This window comes from Parasteatoda tepidariorum, chromosome 5 (assembly GCF_982258835.1).
Source record: "Parasteatoda tepidariorum strain Cologne lab strain chromosome 5, Ptep-v5.0, whole genome shotgun sequence".
NCBI classification, from domain to species: domain Eukaryota; kingdom Metazoa; phylum Arthropoda; class Arachnida; order Araneae; family Theridiidae; genus Parasteatoda; species Parasteatoda tepidariorum.
Genome location: NC_141759.1, coordinates 107,522,117 through 107,548,292, shown reverse-complemented (window position 1 = coordinate 107,548,292; position 26,176 = coordinate 107,522,117). Strand labels below are relative to the sequence as shown.

General features: G+C 25.4%; 1 protein-coding gene across 2 annotated transcripts in view; it reads right to left on the bottom strand.

Annotated features, from left to right (window-relative positions):
* Positions 1-26,176, bottom strand: part of LOC107448421 (muscle calcium channel subunit alpha-1) — a 54,308-nt gene that overhangs the window by 7,325 nt on the left and 20,807 nt on the right. For both annotated transcript variants that reach the window (XM_087164715.1, XM_087164714.1), the window contains exons 6-7: positions 7,612-7,764; positions 3,444-3,637 (exon numbers count right to left, since the gene is read on the bottom strand). In XM_087164715.1, the coding sequence (XP_087020841.1) occupies positions 3,444-3,637; positions 7,612-7,764 (347 nt within the window). The remainder of the gene's footprint in view (positions 1-3,443; positions 3,638-7,611; positions 7,765-26,176) is intronic.

The following is a 26,176-nucleotide window of genomic DNA, read 5'->3' as shown; positions in this document are numbered from 1 at the left end:
TTAAAAACTCAAAAATCTTTTTTCTTACTTTAGGGTTACAATACTTAAAAACTTTAAATGACTATTAAATAAATTAAGTAGCATGGGAAACTTTAAACAAAAAATTACTGACTCACCCACTCAAAAGACCAAGTACTAGATTGAGAACAAAGAAAGATCCCAGAATGATAAGGCTAACAAAATAAATCCAGGGCCAACTGTTACCACAAGCATCATTCACCCGAAATCAACAACAAAGATCTTTACATTACAGCCAAGAGAATTGTTGTCTAACAACCACACAAAGAGGAATTTAAAGTCAGACTTTGTCCTGATTTAGGAGAAAGCCAAACCGAGGAAGAAATTTCTTGTCGTAAATTATCTTTCTTCTGCATTACTAATTTAAAAGAAAGAAAAAGTAAGTTCAGGAAAACATGGAGTAAGTCAAAGTTTCAACGGCTGAAAAAAATACTTCAAAATATTAAAATGCAAACAAATTATTTGAAGAGAACTTCTCCGTTGCGTAATTCTAAGTTATCACCCCGTAATTTATTTTCATTTGTATATTTTAACATTTTCTTTTCAGTATTTGAAACTTCACGGCTTACTCTAAGTTTGTCTGAACTCACTTTTTCTACACTTTAAATAAGTAATGAAGGAGAAAGAGAATTTGAGAGGAAAATTTTCTTTTGCGGTATGGCGTCGTCCTCTTAAAAGTTTTTCTGTCTTGGTAATTTTATCAGTTTCTCGAAATATTGCCAGACGTGGGAAATTCTCGTTCAATGGCAACACTCTAAGGTGACAAGGCCTACATGGCCTTTACTACTAGGGCAACAACAGTAAATTTAACTTGGTTAGTTGTACTATTGACAGAATAATTTTACCAATACTGGTAACAATCTTCTAGTTTTCTAATTTCCTCAAAATTCAGAATTCTTAACAATTTAAAATCAAAATTCTAAAAGGCAGCAAATGACCACAGTTAATCACAGTGCGCAGCCAAATCTTTCAACAAAAAATAAGCACCTTTTAAACACTCAAACATTAAGGAAATGCAAAATAATTTTCAAAGACTTTACATGATCATGATAAAATAAGTTTCTGACTAAGAACTCTTTTCTTGATTATATTAGCCATTATAAAATGATCGAAAGATTTTTCGGTTTGAGATCTCAGAATGGAAAATGAAGCCTGAAATTGAGAATATCTTGCAAATTGAAGCAGAGTTGCAAATGACAATGCAATAATCTCACCGAACCCAGCTCAGAAGACATGCATGCGAACTCACAAGTATATTTTATCAAACATGTAAAATGATTGATGCTTTCATACAATATGAACTGGCGATACTCTGAAATATATTGTGGTTGAATGAATTGTGAAAACGGTGAATAGAACAATGTGAAAAACACGCTTTTGCATAATATGTGGCACCTTAAAAGGGATTTTAAAAAATGAAAATCAAAAAGAAGCACCTTCAAGCATTTTTTAAAATCGCTACGCACCTTATTTAACATGGATCAATTATTTAGTAATTGACCGCTTGTACCAAACACCCAAATGGTATTTGGTTCAAGCAGGAGTAATTGTGCGCCCAACTCAAAACTCCTCAAAATTTCTTGATTAAAATCATAAATGACGCATTTCAAAAATTTAATGTCTTTATAAATTTGAAACATTGATATTTTCAAAACATGAAGTTCTAAATAAATTATATGCAGCATAATTTAAATGAATAATTATGTATAAGTTTACTTTCATGTCTAATCACATTTATTATTGTACCAGAAAAAATATTTACAAATGAAAGAGATATCAAGTATAAATTCTACTTATAAGATTTTTAAATAAAATATACAAGAATTTTTACACATAAATGTGATCGATGATTTCTTGAAATTTCTGAACCTTGGATTTCCAGAAATTTCCTGATCACGGTCAGCGAAAAATCCGGATTTTTCGGAGCACAAACATCTTTGGCTCAAGTTAATTGTCACAGGTATTTACTTCTCTTACCAAATATTTAGATTTTAGCCAATTTGATAGTCAGTTATTCGAAATCGCTATCACAAGGCGTCAATCTGAATCATTATTTTCATTAAAACCAAATTAGTTTAGTCAGCTTATCGTAAAAATACAGGTATAGCTTAGGTCAGCTTACACAGGTATTTAAAAAATTTATGCAAAACAGGGGTGATTGTGAGCTCAAGTCAAAATTCCAGAAAATTTCTTGAGTTTAAAAAGAAAAGTTCAAATTGAAAAAAATTTAAATAAGGTTTTTTCCTTTTTCTCAATATTTATTAGTTTACTTAAAATATATTAAAAATTTTACACATACCTATGATGACCTGGAGAAGTAATTAAAATTTACAAATATGTCTTTCTTTCTTGAGTTTATGATTATAACAACTATTTACTGATAAAAAATGAATATTAATCATGAATATAAGCTTATAAAGTATCTCTCTGGCTCTCCCTTACAAACAAATAAAATAAACTGTGTTTTTAAGTTCCACCTCTGAAAATTTGATTTCCGGAAACTTCTGTGATCAATAATTTTTTGATACCTCTGGACCTTCGATCTTCGGAAACTTCCGGATCACTGTTAGCGAAAATTCCGGAAATCCGGATTTTTTCCGGAGCACAATCAGCCCTGTGCAAAAACTATTAAAATTCAATTTCATAAAACGATACTTCTAATCCCTGTAATGTAAAAGCCAGTAGGTAACAATTTATTTACTTTTCCTCCAATGTAGTATTCAGTCAATTCAACATCATAATTTAGTTGAGAAACTTTTAAAAGAACAGATGCAGGAGAAGTTTATTAAACACAATAAAGAAATTAAACCAAAAAAAAAAGAACACTTCTAAATGGAATGAATATATGCAGTTGATGATTATGAAATAAAATATTTAAATCGAAAAAAAAAATTAATATGCTGATGCTTTGTTGGATTTCTGCTACCCACGCTCAGGGTTGCCACTCAAATCTGAGGGAAAAAATTCCCTGTACATATTTTACACAATATATTAAGAGGAAACACAATTACTGAGCTCTTGTGCAAGGGCTAATTATAGGGCTAATTATATTTATTAATTTCAATCGCTGGAAAAACTTGAGGAAAAAAAAGGAACAACTGAACATACTTAAATAATGCAATAGTAAATGAAATAAGTTAGTATAGCTGAAATATCCTGCTTAGATATCCCATACATGACGCTTTGAGGGGTCATTATTTAAAAGAGGAAAACAAGAAACAAAATTACCTGTATTCTCCCAGTTTGTAAAAAAAAAAAAATTTTTAATTCCTGCATTCTCTCTGCTATTTTAGGTAATTTTTAAATTCCCTGTATTTTCCAGGTTTTCCCTGTGACAACCCTGAATGCTACAGCAATTTTGACTGCTAATACAATATGAAACAATTTTTATCTTTGTAATGTGAGTTCAAAGAATGAATACTAACATTGTATAGAACACTGGTCCATCCTTCATTGGTAACACATTGGAAAACAGTGAGCATGGCCAGACCAAAATTGTCAAAATTCATGATTCCGTAATTTGGATCGTCCCAATAGAGGCGGCAGACTTCTCTCACACCTTCACACTGGAAGCCAGAATCACTACACGGATGAGGTTCTCCTTTGATCGATATCTCACCTACAATAAAATAGTTTAGTTACTTCTTTAGAGTTAATACATATATTGAATATACATATAACTGATAGCAAAATAGTCACATACTTATTAATATACAAACAGAAATATTCAAATAAGAAAGCAAAATATTTGTAAACAAACAGATATACATATACTGAATAATACATATACCCTGTGGCAGAATTTTTTTGGCTTTCTGCAAAAAACCTCTCTTGCGCTAATATCTTTCTGCAAGATACTTTTAATAATAACTAATATACACGTTATTCATTGAATTTAAAGCAACAGAAACGTATTTGCAACTAAAAAAAAAAACCTTTTTGGTTAAAATAAAATTTTTTGTATTTTTTTAAAATGAAGATGTAATATTTTTTTTAATTTTTATATCACGGCAATATTCTCACATTTTGTAGGAGGAAAACACACGAATAATTTCCTTTTCGCAATTCGTAAATCATAATTACATGAAAAAAAATTAAAAATTGTGAAATCTATAAAAGAAAATAAAACTAAACTTTTTTCAGTTCTATTTGTTTCAAATAAGAATAAAAAAAAATCAAGATCATTTCTTATCCCTCTGATGCGTGAAAAAGGAATCTTTTGAATATAATTATGGAGAAAAAAAATTCTTTCAAACATTTCTGCAGAAAGGATTTTTTTACTTCAATATTCTTTATTTTTCATTCTTATCAAATAAGAATAAAAAAATTACGAGCATTTCTTTCCCCTCCGATATGCGAAAAAGGCATCTTCTAAATATAATTTCAGTGAAAAAAATTTCAAAAAAGGAAACTAAGATTTTTTTTCTTTCTAAAGGAAAATTCTTTTTGCAATAACTCTGTAACGCTCTGCAACAATGCCACTGTGTTATTACGGTTCTGGCGCGGGGTGCATATACATGCTTTATATATTTTGAAAAAAATATACTTTGAGGTGCCAACAATATTGCCGTTTCGCTCAACAATAAGAAAATATTGTAAAGAAACTTCAGACTTGTCTTACTATTAGTAACCACTTTGCAAGCATGTATGTGTAAAAGAGTAAATAAACAATGTACTTTTAAACCAACATCCAGGGCAGAAATAATAAGCTCTAAAAAAGTATTGCCAACGTTCATTACTAAGACAATCACTCATTCCAGAATGATATGCAACGTCAAACCCTCCGATTGTCATAAATAAAACATCACTCATCCTGGTGACCAACTTGGCAATATTACAAGATTATATATTAGCATAGAACAACAGTTATCCAAAGTAATCAAGTCTTTTTTTTACCCATTTTAAAGTATGTTGTTTTTTACTATTGTATAAACTCGAAAGTACGAGATTCTGAAATATATTTGTGAACTTAAAATATCGCTTTGAAGATTATGTTTGAAACTTAAAACTCTAAGATTTTGGTTGGCAGTAAGGACAGACTGAGCAAACGTTCTGAGACACATTTTCTTTTAATGGAATTTTCTCGAAATACAAAATGTTTATTTTCCATAGTTTAAAAGCTTTTTAAAATAAAATAGCAGTTTACACACAATACATAAATATTTATAAACAATAGCTTCACATTTACAATTTGTTAATATATTGTTTTCATTAGAATACAAATATAGTTTGTCTAAAGTAAGAACTCCTCTAGCCATTGGTCTGGACCACTGGGGGGTCACTATCTTAACGAGGTAGAACTATTTCAAGTAGGGGTGAGGGGTCATTGTTTAGGACAGGTTTTGGCTCGGTCTGGTTGGCGAGAGAAAGGGAATTTCTTTCTCTGGTCTATTGTGTAAGCCCTAGCATGAAGAGAAGCTACCCTGACGAACTATACGCTAGTTTTACATTAAAAATATATCATTTTTTATTTTAAAAGAATTTTAAAAAAGAATCTTACTTATAAAAAACATAACACTTTTGTATGGAATTTCAACTTAACCTGGCATTACTTTCTTTTACAATAGAAGCCTAACTAATAATCTTTCTTTTAGAGAAGCCTTCAAAAATAAAGCTCATTAGCTATTTTTAACAGAAACTATTTCGAAAATAAATAGTATTAAAATTAAAGTTTACATCAGAATTGAATTTGCAGAATTCTAATTCTGAATTAATTTTTTTTTTACATATGCAGTAGCACCGCAGCTAAAAATGAACAAAACAAGCTTAATAATAATTTTTGTTGAAATGAAGACAAAGCAGAACTGTTTATAATTGTTGAAAGGAATGACTTGTTAATGAATTTAGTTATTTTCTTTTGAATCAAAAAGTTTGATTGGAAAACTAATGCAGTATCTTTTTCATAATTTAGTCAATATATTGTTTTTAGAATTATACATTGGTCAGGATATTATGTATATAATTATACATTCTAAACCCTAAAGCATTTCTAACACATAAGAACATTCCTTTAACTTTTAAGAACATTCCTTATGCATCTTTTTGGGGTTGGAGATTTAGAAGTCCTAAACTGGTTTTGGACAGGACATGTAGGTTTTACTGTCCTAAACTGACTAAAACTACCTTAAAGTGTGCAAAACCTTGAACATTGGTAAAAGGTAAAAATTCTATATGTGTGACCATTGTATACATAATTAGGGCTGCAGGTCTGTCGCGGCGCGAATTTCCGCGAAATTGTCATCTTTTTTCTTAAAATCCGTGAATTTCTCAATATGCCTTGACTTGTGCGAAAATTGTTTAAAATTTGATTTCTTTTTTTCATTCTTTATTTATTATTTTAATTAAACAGAATTTTTTATTTTCCTGAACCTTAAATTGAACATGCAAAATTGATTAGACATTTAGGGGAGTGAATCAATAGCAAAATGACATGAAAATAGTTCAGAGATAAGAGATAACCACAATCTTGTAAAGTAAGGTGGTCTTTCTACAATTAAGGAGGGTAATTACCTTCCTGAAGTCAGTAAGAGTACAAAAGAAATTGGAATCACAAAACGAAAAAGTTATAAATCAAATCTTTGACAGAAAAATTGTTATAGATGCTATTGCGCTGAGCAATCAAATTTCTACTGCCTTTCTACGTATCCAGTTAATTTTTCCTAGGCGGCTTCTTGTGATTTCTTAAATATGGATCTGTTTCTTAGATGAAGGGGGGGGGGACTAGTAGTTAGTAGGGACTTGTAACTAATAGTTTGAATGTAGAATGCTTGAGTTCTCAGAGCAATTACTTCTTACAAAGCAACGGTCAAGGAATTTTGCGTTGGTAAAGGAAAGTTGATCGAGTTTTGGAAATCAAAGACCGAACGCTCCAAAATTGGCAATTCAAAGTTTGTCGGTGCCTAAAAACAGCGGTGAAGCAGAAAGATCGTTTTCTAAGTATAAAAATGTGATAAGTGATGAAAGACGAAGCATAAATGAGAATAATCTGACAATGTACAATACTTTGTACCAGAATTCTGTTCATTTAAATAAAAAGATTAATATTTTTGCTTAAAATTCAAAGAAATACTTTTTTGTGTATTTTTAAGCTTTCTTTCATTATTTGCGCAATATCTGTCTTTTGCATCATTTATATAATAAATTTTTTTATGTTTAAAATTTGGGAAATTTTCAAAATTTCCCACGATTTTTCCGCGAATTTGGGTCTTTTTTCCTGCGACAAACTTGCAGCCCTACACATAATAATTGCATATATCAATAAATATTTGATACTTTTTTTTATAATTTGCTTTAACTTATTAAAATAAAATAATATAATATATCAAATTTTTTTTAACTTCCTAAAGGAAAAATCTTTCTGCGAGAACACTTTAACGCTCCGTGACAACGTCGCCATCATTCTGCCAAGGGGGTACCACTAATTTTGAAATATTGTCCCCATCTTTCTGCACCACTCCCACTAGCCTTGCAAAGAACTCTTCCCAATATTTTCTTTTATAGAAAATATAAAATTTTATAAACATGAGCGATGATACAAAAGCTAGCTATAGAGAAGAATAACGTTTAACACATTAGAAGAAAAAAAATTAATACCAGTAACATTATCAAAACAAGTTTTGTGCATTTTTCCAGAGAAAAGCTCCAGACCAATGATTGCACAGATGATGATGACTAAAATGACGAGGAGGGTGATGTGGAGGAGGGGAATTATGGCTTTTAGAATGGAATTGAGCACCACTTGAAGACCTAAAATAAGAATCACAAAATAAGAAATCACTTATTTTTGGTGCAACATTATGTGATTAGAAGTGCACACACAAGAATAGCTGAGACACAATCTTTATCGTTCGAAAAAATCTAATTATAAATATGATCATCTGAGAAGGCAAATTGAATTCATCAATAAAAAAATACATTTATTCAGAGCATCTTCTTATTTGATTAATAAAAACATTAATTTGAACCACAAAACCCTATATTACTACTCGAGTATCCGATCAGTTTAAGGAGAGAGTTTATCTTAAATTATAAAACTACTAAGAAGTTTCAGAATATTTTTCAAAAACGCTTAACATTGATATAAACTGAATAATGATAATAAAACAATTGCAGCTCAACTAAGAATTGTTTTAGCGTTTAAGGAAGTGCGGAACATGCAACTTTCAAAAATGTTCAGATTTCTTAAATTACATCAAAAAATAAATTAAATGTTTTTAAAAAATTATGATTTTCTCTCAACAAAAATAAGGAAGAAATTTCTTTTTCTTGTTTTTGCTCATTAAAATGTTGAGAAATTATTCTTTCCCTTGCAATGAACTAAAATTTAGAATGCTCCTTTCACCTTAATAATTTCTTCCTATTTTTCTCATACTGAAAAATATATGTTAACCATTTTCTTAATCATCACGAGTAAATTCTGGTAAGAATATAATTAAATTGAAATGCAGGTTTCTAATATGAGCAAGAATATGCAAGTATATCATAAAAACTATAGCTGGACTATAGATGAATATGACTCATCATAATTAAATTGAAATGCAAGTGTATAATATAAGCAAGTGCATGCAAGAATATAATATAAACTATGCAAATATAAAATATAAGCAAGTAAATGCAAGTATTTAATATAAACAATAACTAGACAAGATGAATATAACTCGTCATAATTAAATTGAAATGCAAGTGTATAATACAAGCAAGTATATGAAAGTAAAACAATAGCTAGTCTCATGATTAATATAACTTTTCATATATAAATTGAAATGCAAGTGCATAATATAAGCAAGTATATAATATAAACTATAGCTGGACTAATTATTAAATTGAAAAGCAAGTGTATAATATAAGCAAGTATGGAATATAAAATATTGCTGGACTCATGAAGAATAGAACTTGTCATAATTAAATTGAAATGAAAGTGTATAATATAAGCAAGTATATGCAAGTATAATATATAAACTATAGCTGAACTAAAGATGAATATAATTTGTCATAATTAAATTGAAATGCAAGTGCATAATATAAGCAGGTATTTGCAAGTATATAATATAAACTATAGCTGGACTCATGAAGAATATAACTTATCACAATTAAATAGAAATACAAGTGCAAAAAAATAAGCAAGTACATGCAAGTATATAATAAAAACTATAGCTGGAAAAAAGATTAATGTAACTCGTTATAATTAAATTGAAATGCAAGTGTATAACATATGCAAGTATAATATATAAACTATAGCTGAACTAAAGATGAATATAATTTGTCATAATTAAATTGAAATGCAAGTGCATAATATATGCAAGTATAAAATATAAACTATAGCTGGACTAATGATTAAATTGAAATGCAAGGGAATAATATAAGCAAGTACATAAAATGAACTAGAGCTGGATTCAAGATGAATATAACTAGTCATAATTAAATTGAAATGCAAATATAAAATATTATCAGATATATAAACAAGTATATAATATAAACTATAACTAGACTCAAGATGAATATAACTCGTCATAATTAAATTAAAATGCAAGTGTATAATACAAGCAAGTATATGTTAGTAAAACAATAGCTAGTCTCATGATTAATATAACTTTTCATATATAAATTGAAATGCAAGCGCATAATATATGCAAGTATATAATATAAACTATAACTGGACTAATGATTAAATTGAAATGCCAGTTTATAGTATGAGCAAGTATATGCAAGCATATAATATAAACTATAGCTAGAAAAATAATGAACAGAACTTGTCATAATTAAATTGAAATGCAAGTGCATAATATATACAAGTATATAATATAAACTATAGCTGGACTAATGATTAAATTGAAAAGCAAGTGTATAATATAAGCAAGTATATAATATAAAATATTGCTGGACTCATGAAGAATATAACTGGTCATAATTAAATTGAAATGCAAGTGTATAATATAAACAAGTATATACAAGTATAATATATAAATTATAGCCAAACTAAAGATGAATATAATTTGTCATAATTAAATTGAAATGCTAGTGCATAATATATGCAAGTAAATAATATAAACTGTAGCTGGACTAATGATTAAACAGAAATGCAAGTGTATAATATAAGCAAGTATATAATATAAACTATAGCTGGACTAATGATTAAATTGAAAAGCAAGTGTATAATATAAGCAAGTATATAATATAAAATATTGCTGGACTCATGAAGAATATAATTTGTCATAATTAAATTGAAATGCAAGTGCATACAAGTATATAATAAAAACTATAGCTGGAAAAAAGATTAATGTAACTCGTTATAATTAAATTGAAATGCAAGTGTATAATATATGCAAGTACAATATATAAACTATAGCTGAACTAAAGATGAATATATTTTGTCATAATTAAATTGAAATGCAAGTGCAAAATATATGGAAGTATATAATATAAACTATAGCTTGACTAATGATTAAATTGAAATGCAAGTGTATAATACAAGCATGTATATGTTAGTAAAACAATAGCTAGTCTCATGATTAATAAAACTTTTCATAGATAAATTGAAATGCAAGTGCATAATATATGCAAGTATATAATATAAACTATAACTGGACTAATGATTAAATTGAAATGCAAGTTTACAGTATGAGCAAGTATCTGCAAGCATATAATATAAACTATAGCTAGAATAATAATGAACAGAACTTGTCATAATTAAATCGAAATACAAGTGCATAATAAATGCAAGTATATAATATAAACTATAGCTGGACTAATGATTAAATTGAAAAGCAAGTGTATAATATAAGCAGGTATTTGCAAGTATACAATATAAACTATAGCTGGACTCACAAAGAATATAACTTGTCATAATTAAATTGAAATGCAAGTGCATAATATAAGCAAGTACATACAAGCATAAAAAAAAACTATAACAGGAAAAAAGATTAATGTAACTCGTTATAATTAAATTGAAATGCAAGTGTATAATATATGCAAGCATAATATATAAACTATAGCTGAACTAAAGATGAATATAATTTGTCATAATTAAATTGAAATGCAAGTGCATAATATATGCAAGTATATAATATAAACTATAGCTGGACTAATGATTAAATTGAAAAGCAAGTGTATAATATAAGCAAGTACATAAAATGAATTATAGCAGGATACAAGATAAATATAACTAGTCATAATTAAATTGAAATGCAAGTGCACAATATATGCAAGTATATAATATAAACTATAGCTGGACTAATGATTAAATTAAAAAGCAAGTGTATAATATAAGCAAGTATATAATATAAAATAATGCTGGACTCGTGAAGAATATAACTTGTCATAATTAAATTGAAATGCAAGTGCATAATATAAGCAAGTACATGCAAGTATATAATAAAAACTATAGCTGGAGAAAAGATTAATATAACTCGTTATAATTAAATTGAAATGCAAGTGTATAATATAAGCAAGTATATGCAAGTATAATATATAAACTATAGGTGAACTAAAGATGACTATAATTTGTCACAATTAAATTGAAATGCAAGTGCATAATATAAGCAGGTATTTGCAAGTATATAATATAAACTATAGCTGGACTCACAAAGAATATAACTTGTCATAATTAAATTGAAATGCAAGTGCATAATATAAGCAAGTACATACAAGCATAAAAAAAAACTATAACAGGAAAAAAGATTAATGTAACTCGTTATAATTAAATTGAAATGCAAGTGTATAATATATGCAAGCATAATATATAAACTATAGCTGAACTAAACATGAATATAATTTGTCATAATTAAATTGAAATGAAAGTGCATAATATATGCAAGTATATAATATAAACTATAGCTGGACTAATGATTAAATTGAAAAGCAAGTGTATAATATAAGCAAGTACATAAAATGAATTATAGCTGGATACAAGATAAATATAACTAGTCATAATTAAATTGAAATGCAAGTATAAAATATTATTATATATATGAACAAGTATATAATATAAACTATAACTAGACTCAAGATGAATATAACTAGTCATAATTAAATTGAAATGCAAGTGCATAATACAAGCAAGTATATGATAGTAAAACAATAGCTAGTCTCATGATTAGTATAAATTTTGATAGATAAATTGAAATGCAAGTGCATAATATATGCAAGTATATAATATAAACTATAACTGGACTAATGATTAAATTGAAATGCAAGTTTATAGTATGAGCAAGTATATGCAAGCATATAATATAAACTATAGCTAGAATAATAATGAACAGAACTTGTCATAATTAAATTGAAATGCAAGTGCATAATATATGCAAGTATATAATATAAACTATAGCTGGACTAATGATTAAATTGAAAAGCAAGTATATAATATAAGCAAGTATATAATATAAAATATTGCTGGACTTATGAAGAATATAACTTGTCATAATTAAATTGAAATGCAAGTGCATAATATAAGCAAGTACATGCAAGTATATAATAAAAACTATAGCCGGAAAAAAGATTAATGTAACTCGTTATAATTAAATTGAAATGCAAGTGTATAATATATGCAAGTATAATATATAAACTAGAGCTGAACTAAAGATGAATATAATTTATCATAATTAAATTGAAATGCAAGTGCATAATATAAACAGGTATTTGCAAGTATATAATATAAACTATAGCTGGACTCACGAAGATTATAACTTGTCATAATTAAATTGAAATGCAAGTGCATAATATAAGCAAGTACATACAAGCATAAAAAAAAAACTATAGCTGGAAAAAAGATTAATGTAACTCGTTATAATTAAATTGAAATGCAAGTGTATAATATATGCAAGTATAATATATAAACTATAGTTGAACTAAAGATGAATATAATTTGTCATAATTAAATTGAAATGCAAGTGCATAATATATGCAAGTATATAATATAAACTATAGCTGGACTTATGATTAAATTGATATGCAAGTGTATAATATAAGCAAGTACATAAAATGAATTATAGCTGGATACAAGATGAATATAACTAGTCATAATTAAATTGAAATGCAAGCATAAAATATTATTATATATATGAACAAGTATATAATATAAACTATAACTAGACTCAAGATGAATATAACTCGTCATAATTAAATTGAAATGCAAGTGTATAATACAAGCAAGTATATGATAGTAAAACAATAGCTAGTCTCATGATTAATATAACTTTTGATATATAAATTGAAATGCAAGTGCATAATATAAGCAAGTATAATATATAAACTAGAGCTGAACAAAAGATGAATATAATTTGTCATAATTATATTGAAATGCAAGTGCATAATATATGCAAGTATATAATATAAACTATAGCTGGACTAATGATTAAATTGAAAAGCAAGTGTATAATATATGCAAGTACATGCAAGTATATAATAAAAACTATACCTGGAAAAAAGATTAATATAACTCGTTATATTTAAATTGAACTGCAAGTGTAAAATAATCAAGTATAATATATAAACTAGAGCTGAACTAAAGATGAATATAATTTGTCATAATTATATTGAAATGCAAGTGCATTATATATATGCAAGTATATAATATAAACTATAGCTGGACTAATGATTAAATTGAAATGCAAGTGTATAATATAAGCAAGTACATAAAATGAATTATAGCTGGATACCAGATGAATATAACTAGTCATAATTAAATTGAAATGCAAGCATAAAATATTATTATATAAATGAACAAGTATATAATATAAACTATAACTAGACTCAAGATGAATATAACTCGTCATAATTAAATTGAAATGCAAGTGTATAATACAAGCAAGTATATGATAATAAAACAATAGCTAGTCTCATGATTAATATAACTTTTGATATATAAATTGAAATGCAAGTGCATAATATATGTAAGTATATAATATAAACTATAACTGGACTAATGATTAAATTGAAATGCAAGTTTATAGTATGAGCAAGTATATGCAAGCATATAATATGAACTATAGCTAGAATAATAATGAACAGAACTTGACATAATTAAATTGAAATGCAAGTGCATAATATATGCAAGTATATAATATAAACTATAGCTGGACTAATGATTAAATTGAAAAGCAAGTGTATAATATAAGCAAGTATATAATATAAAATAATGCTGGTCTCGTGAAGAATATAACTTGTCAAAATTAAATTGAAATGCAAGTGCATAATATAAGCAAGTACATGCAAGTATATAATTAAAACTTTTTTAACAGGAAAAAAGATTAATGTAACTCGTTATAATTAAATTGAAATGCAAGTGTATAATATGTGCAAGTATAATATATAAACTATAGCAGAACTAAAGATGAATATAATTTGTCATAATTAAATTGAAATGCAAGAGCATAATATATGCAAGTATATAATATAAACTATAGCTGGACTAATGATTAAATTGAAATGCATGTGTATAATATAAGTTAGTACATAAAATGAACTATAGCTGGATTCAAGATGAATATAACTCATCATAATTAAATTGAAATGCAAGTGTATAATACAAGCAAGTATATGATAATAAAACAATAGCTAGTCTCATGATTAATATAAATTTTGATAGATAAATTCAAATGCAAGTGCATAATATATGCAAGTATATAATTTAAACTATAACTGGACTAATGATTAAATTGAAAGGCAAGTTTAATGTATGAGCAAGTATATGCAAGCATATAATATAAACTATAGCTAGAATAATAATGAACAGAACTTGTCATAATTAAATTGAAATGCAAGTGCATAATATATGCAAGTATATAATATAAACTATAGCTGGACTAATGATTAAATTAAAAAGCAAGTGTATAATATAAGCAAGTATATAATATAAAATAATGCTGGTCTCGTGAAGAATATAACTTGTCATAATTAAATTGAAATGCAAGTGTATAATATAAGCAAGTACATGCAAGTATATAATAAAAACTATAGCTGGAAAAAAGATTAATGTAACTCGTTATAATTAAATTGAAATGCAAGTGTATAATATATGCAAGTATAATATATAAACTATAGCAGAACTAAATATGAATATAATTTGTCATAATTAAATTAAAATGCAAGTGCATAATATAAGCAAGTATATAATATAAACTATAGCTGGACTAATGATTAAATTGAAATGCAAGTGTATAATATAAGCAAGTACATAAAATGAATTATAGCTGGATACAAGATGAATTTAACTAGTCATAATTAAATTGAAATGCAAGCATAAAATATTATTATATATATGAACAAGTATATAATATAAACTATAAATAGACTCAAGATGAATATAACTCGTCATAATTAATTTGAAATGCAAGTGCATAATATAAGCAAGTACATGCAAGCATATAATAAAAACTATAGATGGAAAAAAGATTAATGTAACTCGTTATAATTAAATTGAAATGCAAGTGTATAATATATGCAAGTATAATATATAAACTATAGCAGAACTAAATATGAATATAATTTGTCATAATTAAATTGAAATGCAAGTGCATAATATAAGCAGGTATTTGCAAGTATATAATATAAACTATAGCTAGAATAATAATGAACAGAACTTGTCATAATTAAATTGAAATGCAAGTGCATAATATATGCAAGTATATAATATAAACTATAGCTGGACTAATGATTAAATTAAAAAGCAAGTGTATAATATAAGCAAGTATATAATATAAAATAATGCTGGTCTCGTGAAGAATATAACTTGTCATAATTAAATTGAAATGCAAGTGTATAATATAAGCAAGTACATGCAAGTATATAATAAAAACTATAGCTGGAAAAAAGATTAATGTAACTCGTTATAATTAAATTGAAATGCAAGTGTATAATATATGCAAGTATAATATATAAACTATAGCAGAACTAAATATGAATATAATTTGTCATAATTAAATTAAAATGCAAGTGCATAATATAAGCAAGTATATAATATAAACTATAGCTGGACTAATGATTAAATTGAAATGCAAGTGTATAATATAAGCAAGTACATAAAATGAATTATAGCTGGATACAAGATGAATTTAACTAGTCATAATTAAATTGAAATGCAAGCATAAAATATTATTATATATATGAACAAGTATATAATATAAACTATAAATAGACTCAAGATGAATATAACTCGTCATAATTAATTTGAAATGCAAGTGCATAATATAAGCAAGTACATGCAAGCATATAATAAAAACTATAGATGGAAAAAAGATTAATGTAACTCGTTATAATTAAATTGAAATGCAAGTGTATAATATATGCAAGTATAATATATAAACTATAGCAGAACTAAATATGAATATAATTTGTCATAATTAAATTGAAATGCAAGTGCATAATATAAGCAGGTATTTGCAAGTATATAATATAAACTATAGCTGGAGTCACGAAGAATATAACTTGTCATAATTAAATTGAAATGCAAGTGCATAATATAAGAAAGTACATGCAAGTATATAATAAAAACTATAGCTGGAAAAAAGATTAATGTAACTCGTCATAATTAAATTGAAATGCAAGTGTATAATACAAGCAAGTATATGATAGTAAAACAATAGCTAGTCTCATGATTAATATAACTTTTGATATATAAATTGAAATGCAAGTGCATAATATATGTAAGTATATAATATAAACTATAACTGGACTAATGATTAAATTGAAATGCAAGTTTATAGTATGAGCAAGTATATGCAAGCAGATAATATAAACTATAGCTAGAATAATAATGAACAGAACTTGTCATAATTAAATTGAAATGCAAGTGCATAATATATGCAAGTATATAATATAAACAATAGCTGGACTAATGATTAAATTGAAAAGCAAGTGTATAATATAAGCAAGTATATAATATAAAATATTGCTGGACTCATGAAGAATATAACTTGTCATAATTAAATTAAAATGCAAGTGCATAATATAAGCAAGTATATGCAAGTATAATAAATAAACTATAGCTGAACTGAAGATTAATATAATTTGTCATAATTAAATTGAAATGCAAGTATATAATATAAGGAAGTATAATATATAAACTATAGCTGAACTAAAGATGAATATAATTTGTCATAATTAAATTGAAATGCAAGTGCATAATATAAACAGGTATTTGCAAGTATATAATATAAACTATAGCTGGACTCACGAAGAATATAACAAGTCATAATTAATTTGAAATGCAAGTGCATAATATAAGCAACTACATGCAAGTATATAATAAAAACTATAGCTGGAATAAAGATTAATGTAACTCGTTATAATTAAAGTGAAATGCAAGTGTATAATATAAGCAAGTATAATGTATATACTATAGCTGAACTAAAGATTAATATAATTTGTCATAATTAAATTGAAATGCAAGTGCATAATATATGCAAGTATATAATATAAACTATAGCTGGACCAATGATTAAATTGAAATGCAAGTGTATAATATAAGTAAGTACGTAAAATGAACTATAGCTGGATTCAAGAAGAATATAACTCGTCATAATTAAATTGAAATGCAAGTGTATAATACAAGGAAGTATATGTTAGTAAAACAAAAGCAAGTCTCATGATTAATATAACTTTTCATACATAAATTGAAATGCAAGTGCATAATATATGCAAGTATATAATATAAACTATAACTGGACTAATGATTAAATTAAAATGCAAGTTTATAGTATGAGCAAGTATATGCAAGCATGTAATATAAACTATAGCTAGAATAATAATGAACAGAACTTGTCTTAATTAAATTGAAATGCAAGTGCATAACATAAGCAAGTACATGCAAGTATATAATAAAAACTATAGCTGGAGAAAAGATTAATATAACTCGTTATAATTAAATTGAAATGCAAGTGTATAATATAAGCAAGTATATGCAAGTATAATATATAAACTATAGCTGAACTAAAGATGAATATAATTTGTCATAATTAATATGAAATGCAATTGCATAATATAAGCAGGTATTTGCAAGTATATAATATAAACTATAGCTGGACTCACGAAGAATATAACTTGTCATAATTAAATTGAAATGCAAGTGCATAATATAAGCAAGTACATGCAAGTATATAATAAAAACTATAGCTGGAGAAAAGATTAATATAACTCGTTATAATTAAATTGAAATGTAAGTGTATAATATAAGCAAGTATAATATATAAACTATAGCTGAACTAAAGATGAATATAATTTGTCATAATTAAATTGAAATGCAAGTGCATAATATATGCAAGTATATAATATAAACTGTAGCTGGACTAATGATTAAATTGAAATGCAAGTGCATAATATAAGCAAGTACATGCAAGTATATAATATAAACTATAACTAGACTCAAGATGAATATAACTCGTCATAATTAAATTAAAATGCAAGTGTATAATACAAGCAAGTATATGTTAGTAAAACAATAGCTAGTCTCATGATTAATATAACTTTTCATATATAAATTGAAATACAAGCGCATAATATATGCAAGTATATAATATAAACTATAACTGGACTAATGATTAAATTGAAATGCCAGTTTATAGTATGAGCAAGTATATGCAAGCATATAATATAAACTATAGCTAGAAAAATAATGAACAGAACTTGTCATAATTAAATTGAAATGCAAGTGCATAATATATACAAGTATATAATATAAACTGTAGCTGGACTAATGATTAAACAGAAATGCAAGTGTATAATATAAGCAAGTATATAATATAAACTATAGCTGGACTAATGATTAAATTGAAAAGCAAGTGTATAATATAAGCAAGTATATAATATAAAATATTGCTGGACTCATGAAGAATATAACTTGTCATAATTAAATTGAAATGCAAGTGCATGCAAGTATATAATAAAAACTATAGTTGGAAAAAAGATTAATGTAACTCGTTATAATTAAATTGAAATGCAAGTGTATAATATATGCAAGCATAATATATAAACTATAGCTGAACTAAACATGAATATAATTTGTCATAATTAAATTGAAATGAAAGTGCATAATATATGCAAGTATATAATATAAACTATAGCTGGACTAATGATTAAATTGAAATTAAAGTGTATAATATAAGCAAGTACATAAAATGAATTATAGCTGGATACCAGATGAATATAACTAGTCATAATTAAATTGAAATGCAAGCATAAAATATTATTATATAAATGAACAAGTATATAATATAAACTATAACTAGACTCAAGATGAATATAACTCGTCATAATTAAATTGAAATGCAAGTGCATAATACAAGCAAGTATATGATAGTAAAACAATAGCTAGACTCATGATTAATATAAATTTTGATAGATAAATTGAAATGCAAGTGTATAATATATGCAAGTATAATATATAAACTATAGCTGAACTAAAAATGAATATAATTTGTCATAATTAAATTGAAATGCAAGTGCATTATATATCCAAGTATATAATATAAACTATAGCTGGACCAATGATTAAATTGAAATGCAAGTGTATAATATAAGTAAGTACGTAAAATGAACTATAGCTGGATTCAAGAAGAATATAACTCGTCATAATTAAATTGAAATGCAAGTGTATAATACAAGCAAGTATATGTTAGTAAAACAAAAGCAAGTCTCATGATTAATATAACTTTTCATACATAAATTGAAATGCAAGTGCATAATATATGCAAGTATATAATATAAACTATAACTGGACTAATGATTAAATTGAAATGCAAGTTTATAGTATGAGCAAGTATATGAGAGCATATAATATAAACTATAGCTAGAATAATAATGAACAGAACTTGTCTTAATTAAATTGAAATGCAAGTGCATAACATAAGCAAGTACATGCAAGTATATAATAAAAACTATAGCTGGAAAAAAGATTAATGTAACTCGTTATAATTAAATTTAAAAGTCAAGTGTATAATATAAGCAAGTATAATATATAAACTATTTTTGAACTAAAGATGAATATAATTTGTCATAATTAAATTGAAATGCAAGTGCATAATATATGCAAGTATATAATATAAACTATAGCTGGACTAATGATTAAATTGATATGCAAGTGTATAATATAAGCAAGTACATAAAATGAATTATAGCTGGATACAAGATGAATATAACTAGTCATAATTAAATTGAAATGCAAGCATAAAATATTATTATATATATGAACAAGTATATAATATAAACTATAACTAGACTCAAGATGAATATAACTCGTCATAATTAAATTGAAATGCAAGTGTATAATACAAGCAAGTATAATATATAAACTAGAGCTGAACAAAAGATGAATATAATTTGTCATAATTAAATTGAAATGCAAGCATAAAATATTATTATATATATGAACAAGTATATAATATAAACTATAACTAGACTCAAGATGAATATAACTCGTCATAATTAAATTGAAATGCAAGTGTATAATACAAGCAAGTATAATATATAAACTAGAGCTGAACAAAAGATGAATATAATTTGTCATAATTATATTGAAATGCAAGTGCATAATATATGCAAGTATATAATATAAACTATAGCTGGACTAATGATTAAATTGAAAAGCAAGTGTATTATATAAGCAAGTACATGCAAGTATATAATAAAAACTATACCTGGAAAAAAGATTAATATAACTCGTTATATTTAAATTGAACTGCAAGTGTATAATAATCAAGTATAATATATAAACTAGAGCTGAACTAAAGATGAATATAATTTGTCATAATTATATTGAAATGCAAGTGCATTATATCTATGCAAGTATATAATATAAACTATAGCTGGACTAATGATTAAATTGAAATGCAAGTGTATAATATAAGCAAGTACATAAAATGAATTATAGCTGGATACCAGATGAATATAACTAGTCATAATTATATTGAAATGCAAGCATAAAATATTATTATATAAATGAACAAGTATCTAATATAAACTATTACTAGACTCAAGATGAATATAACTCGTCATAATTAAATAGAAATGCAAGTGTATAATACAAGCAAGTATATGATAGTAAAACAATAGCTAGTCTCATGATTAATATAACTTTTGATATATAAATTGAAATGCAAGTGCATAATATATGCAAGTATATAATATAAACTATAACTGGACTAATGATTAAATTGAAATGCAAGTTTATAGTATGAGCAAGTATATGCAAGCATATAATATAAACTATAGCTAGAATAATAATGAACAGAACTTGTCATAATTAAATTGAAATGCAAGTGCATAATATATGCAAGTATATAATATAAACTATAGCTGGACTAATGATTAAATTGAAAAGCAAGTGCATAATATAAGCAAGTATATAATATAAAATATTGCTGGACTCATGAAGAATATAACTTGTCATAATTAAATTGAAATGCAAGTGCATAATATAAGCAAGTACATGCAAGTATACAATAAAAACTATAGCCGGAAAAAAGATTAATGTAACTCGTTATAATTAAATTGAAATGCAAGTGTATAATATATGCAAGTATAATATATAAACTAGAGCTGAACTAAAGATGAATATAATTTATCATAATTAAATTGAAATGCAAGTGCATAATATAAACAGGTATTTGCAAGTATATAATATAAACTATAGCTGGACTCACGAAGATTATAACTTGTCATAATTAAATTGAAATGCAAGTGCATAATATAAGCAAGTACATACAAGCATAAAAAAAAAACTATAGCTGGAAAAAAGATTAATGTAACTCGTTATAATTAAATTGAAATGCAAGTGTATAATATATGCAAGTATAATATATAAACTATAGTTGAACTAAAGATGAATATAATTTGTCATAATTAAATTGAAATGCAAGTGCATAATATATGCAAGTATATAATATAAACTATAGCTGGACTTATGATTAAATTGATATGCAAGTGTATAATATAAGCAAGTACATAAAATGAATTATAGCTGGATACAAGATGAATATAACTAGTCATAATTAAATTGAAATGCAAGCATAAAATATTATTATATATATGAACAAGTATATAATATAAACTATAACTAGACTCAAGATGAATATAACTCGTCATAATTAAATTGAAATGCAAGTGTATAATACAAGCAAGTATATGATAGTAAAACAATAGCTAGTCTCATGATTAATATAACTTTTGATATATAAATTGAAATGCAAGTGCATAATATAAGCAAGTATAATATATAAACTAGAGCTGAACAAAAGATGAATATAATTTGTCATAATTATATTGAAATGCAAGTGCATAATATATGCAAGTATATAATATAAACTATAGCTGGACTAATGATTAAATTGAAAAGCAAGTGTATAATATAAGCAAGTACATGCAAGTATATAATAAAAACTATACCTGGAAAAAAGATTAATATAACTCGTTATATTTAAATTGAACTGCAAGTGTAAAATAATCAAGTATAATATATAAACTAGAGCTGAACTAAAGATGAATATAATTTGTCATAATTATATTGAAATGCAAGTGCATTATATATATGCAAGTATATAATATAAACTATAGCTGGACTAATGATTAAATTGAAATGCAAGTGTATAATATAAGCAAGTACATAAAATGAATTATAGCTGGATACCAGATGAATATAACTAGTCATAATTAAATTGAAATGCAAGCATAAAATATTATTATATAAATGAACAAGTATATAATATAAACTATAACTAGACTCAAGATGAATATAACTCGTCATAATTAAATTGAAATGCAAGTGTATAATACAAGCAAGTATATGATAATAAAACAATAGCTAGTCTCATGATTAATATAACTTTTGATATATAAATTGAAATGCAAGTGCATAATATATGTAAGTATATAATATAAACTATAACTGGACTAATGATTAAATTGAAATGCAAGTTTATAGTATGAGCAAGTATATGCAAGCATATAATATGAACTATAGCTAGAATAATAATGAACAGAACTTGACATAATTAAATTGAAATGCAAGTGCATAATATATGCAAGTATATAATATAAACTATAGCTGGACTAATGATTAAATTGAAAAGCAAGTGTATAATATAAGCAAGTATATAATATAAAATATTGCTGGACTCATGAAGAATATAACTTGTCAAAATTAAATTGAAATGCAAGTGCATAATATAAGCAAGTACATGCAAGTATATAATTAAAACTTTTTTAACAGGAAAAAAGATTAATGTAACTCGTTATAATTAAATTGAAATGCAAGTGTATAATATGTGCAAGTATAATATATAAACTATAGCAGAACTAAAGATGAATATAATTTGTCATAATTAAATTGAAATGCAAGAGCATAATATATGCAAGTATATAATATAAACTATAGCTGGACTAATGATTAAATTGAAATGCATGTGTATAATATAAGTTAGTACATAAAATGAACTATAGCTGGATTCAAGATGAATATAACTCATCATAATTAAATTGAAATGCAAGTGTATAATACAAGCAAGTATATGATAATAAAACAATAGCTAGTCTCATGATTAATATAAATTTTGATAGATAAATTCAAATGCAAGTGCATAATATATGCAAGTATATAATTTAAACTATAACTGGACTAATGATTAAATTGAAAGGCAAGTTTAATGTATGAGCAAGTATATGCAAGCATATAATATAAACTATAGCTAGAATAATAATGAACAGAACTTGTCATAATTAAATTGAAATGCAAGTGCATAATATATGCAAGTATATAATATAAACTATAGCTGGACTAATGATTAAATTAAAAAGCAAGTGTATAATATAAGCAAGTATATAATATAAAATAATGCTGGTCTCGTGAAGAATATAACTTGTCATAATTAAATTGAAATGCAAGTGTATAATATAAGCAAGTACATGCAAGTATATAATAAAAACTATAGCTGGAAAAAAGATTAATGTAACTCGTTATAATTAAATTGAAATGCAAGTGTATAATATATGCAAGTATAATATATAAACTATAGCAGAACTAAATATGAATATAATTTGTCATAATTAAATTAAAATGCAAGTGCATAATATAAGCAAGTATATAATATAAACTATAGCTGGACTAATGATTAAATTGAAATGCAAGTGTATAATATAAGCAAGTACATAAAATGAATTATAGCTGGATACAAGATGAATTTAACTAGTCATAATTAAATTGAAATGCAAGCATAAAATATTATTATATATATGAACAAGTATATAATATAAACTATAAATAGACTCAAGATGAATATAACTCGTCATAATTAATTTGAAATGCAAGTGCATAATATAAGCAAGTACATGCAAGCATATAATAAAAACTATAGATGGAAAAAAGATTAATGTAACTCGTTATAATTAAATTGAAATGCAAGTGTATAATATATGCAAGTATAATATATAAACTATAGCAGAACTAAATATGAATATAATTTGTCATAATTAAATTGAAATGCAAGTGCATAATATAAGCAGGTATTTGCAAGTATATAATATAAACTATAGCTGGAGTCACGAAGAATATAACTTGTCATAATTAAATTGAAATGCAAGTGCATAATATAAGAAAGTACATGCAAGTATATAATAAAAACTATAGCTGGAAAAAAGATTAATGTAACTCGTCATAATTAAATTGAAATGCAAGTGTATAATACAAGCAAGTATATGATAGTAAAACAATAGCTAGTCTCATGATTAATATAACTTTTGATATATAAATTGAAATGCAAGTGCATAATATATGTAAGTATATAATATAAACTATAACTGGACTAATGATTAAATTGAAATGCAAGTTTATAGTATGAGCAAGTATATGCAAGCAGATAATATAAACTATAGCTAGAATAATAATGAACAGAACTTGTCATAATTAAATTGAAATGCAAGTGCATAATATATGCAAGTATATAATATAAACAATAGCTGGACTAATGATTAAATTGAAAAGCAAGTGTATAATATAAGCAAGTATATAATATAAAATATTGCTGGACTCATGAAGAATATAACTTGTCATAATTAAATTAAAATGCAAGTGCATAATATAAGCAAGTATATGCAAGTATAATAAATAAACTATAGCTGAACTGAAGATTAATATAATTTGTCATAATTAAATTGAAATGCAAGTATATAATATAAGGAAGTATAATATATAAACTATAGCTGAACTAAAGATGAATATAATTTGTCATAATTAAATTGAAATGCAAGTGCATAATATAAACAGGTATTTGCAAGTATATAATATAAACTATAGCTGGACTCACGAAGAATATAACAAGTCATAATTAATTTGAAATGCAAGTGCATAATATAAGCAACTACATGCAAGTATATAATAAAAACTATAGCTGGAATAAAGATTAATGTAACTCGTTATAATTAAAGTGAAATGCAAGTGTATAATATAAGCAAGTATAATGTATATACTATAGCTGAACTAAAGATTAATATAATTTGTCATAATTAAATTGAAATGCAAGTGCATAATATATGCAAGTATATAATATAAACTATAGCTGGACCAATGATTAAATTGAAATGCAAGTGTATAATATAAGTAAGTACGTAAAATGAACTATAGCTGGATTCAAGAAGAATATAACTCGTCATAATTAAATTGAAATGCAAGTGTATAATACAAGGAAGTATATGTTAGTAAAACAAAAGCAAGTCTCATGATTAATATAACTTTTCATACATAAATTGAAATGCAAGTGCATAATATATGCAAGTATATAATATAAACTATAACTGGACTAATGATTAAATTAAAATGCAAGTTTATAGTATGAGCAAGTATATGCAAGCATGTAATATAAACTATAGCTAGAATAATAATGAACAGAACTTGTCTTAATTAAATTGAAATGCAAGTGCATAACATAAGCAAGTACATGCAAGTATATAATAAAAACTATAGCTGGAGAAAAGATTAATATAACTCGTTATAATTAAATTGAAATGCAAGTGTATAATATAAGCAAGTATATGCAAGTATAATATATAAACTATAGCTGAACTAAAGATGAATATAATTTGTCATAATTAATATGAAATGCAATTGCATAATATAAGCAGGTATTTGCAAGTATATAATATAAACTATAGCTGGACTCACGAAGAATATAACTTGTCATAA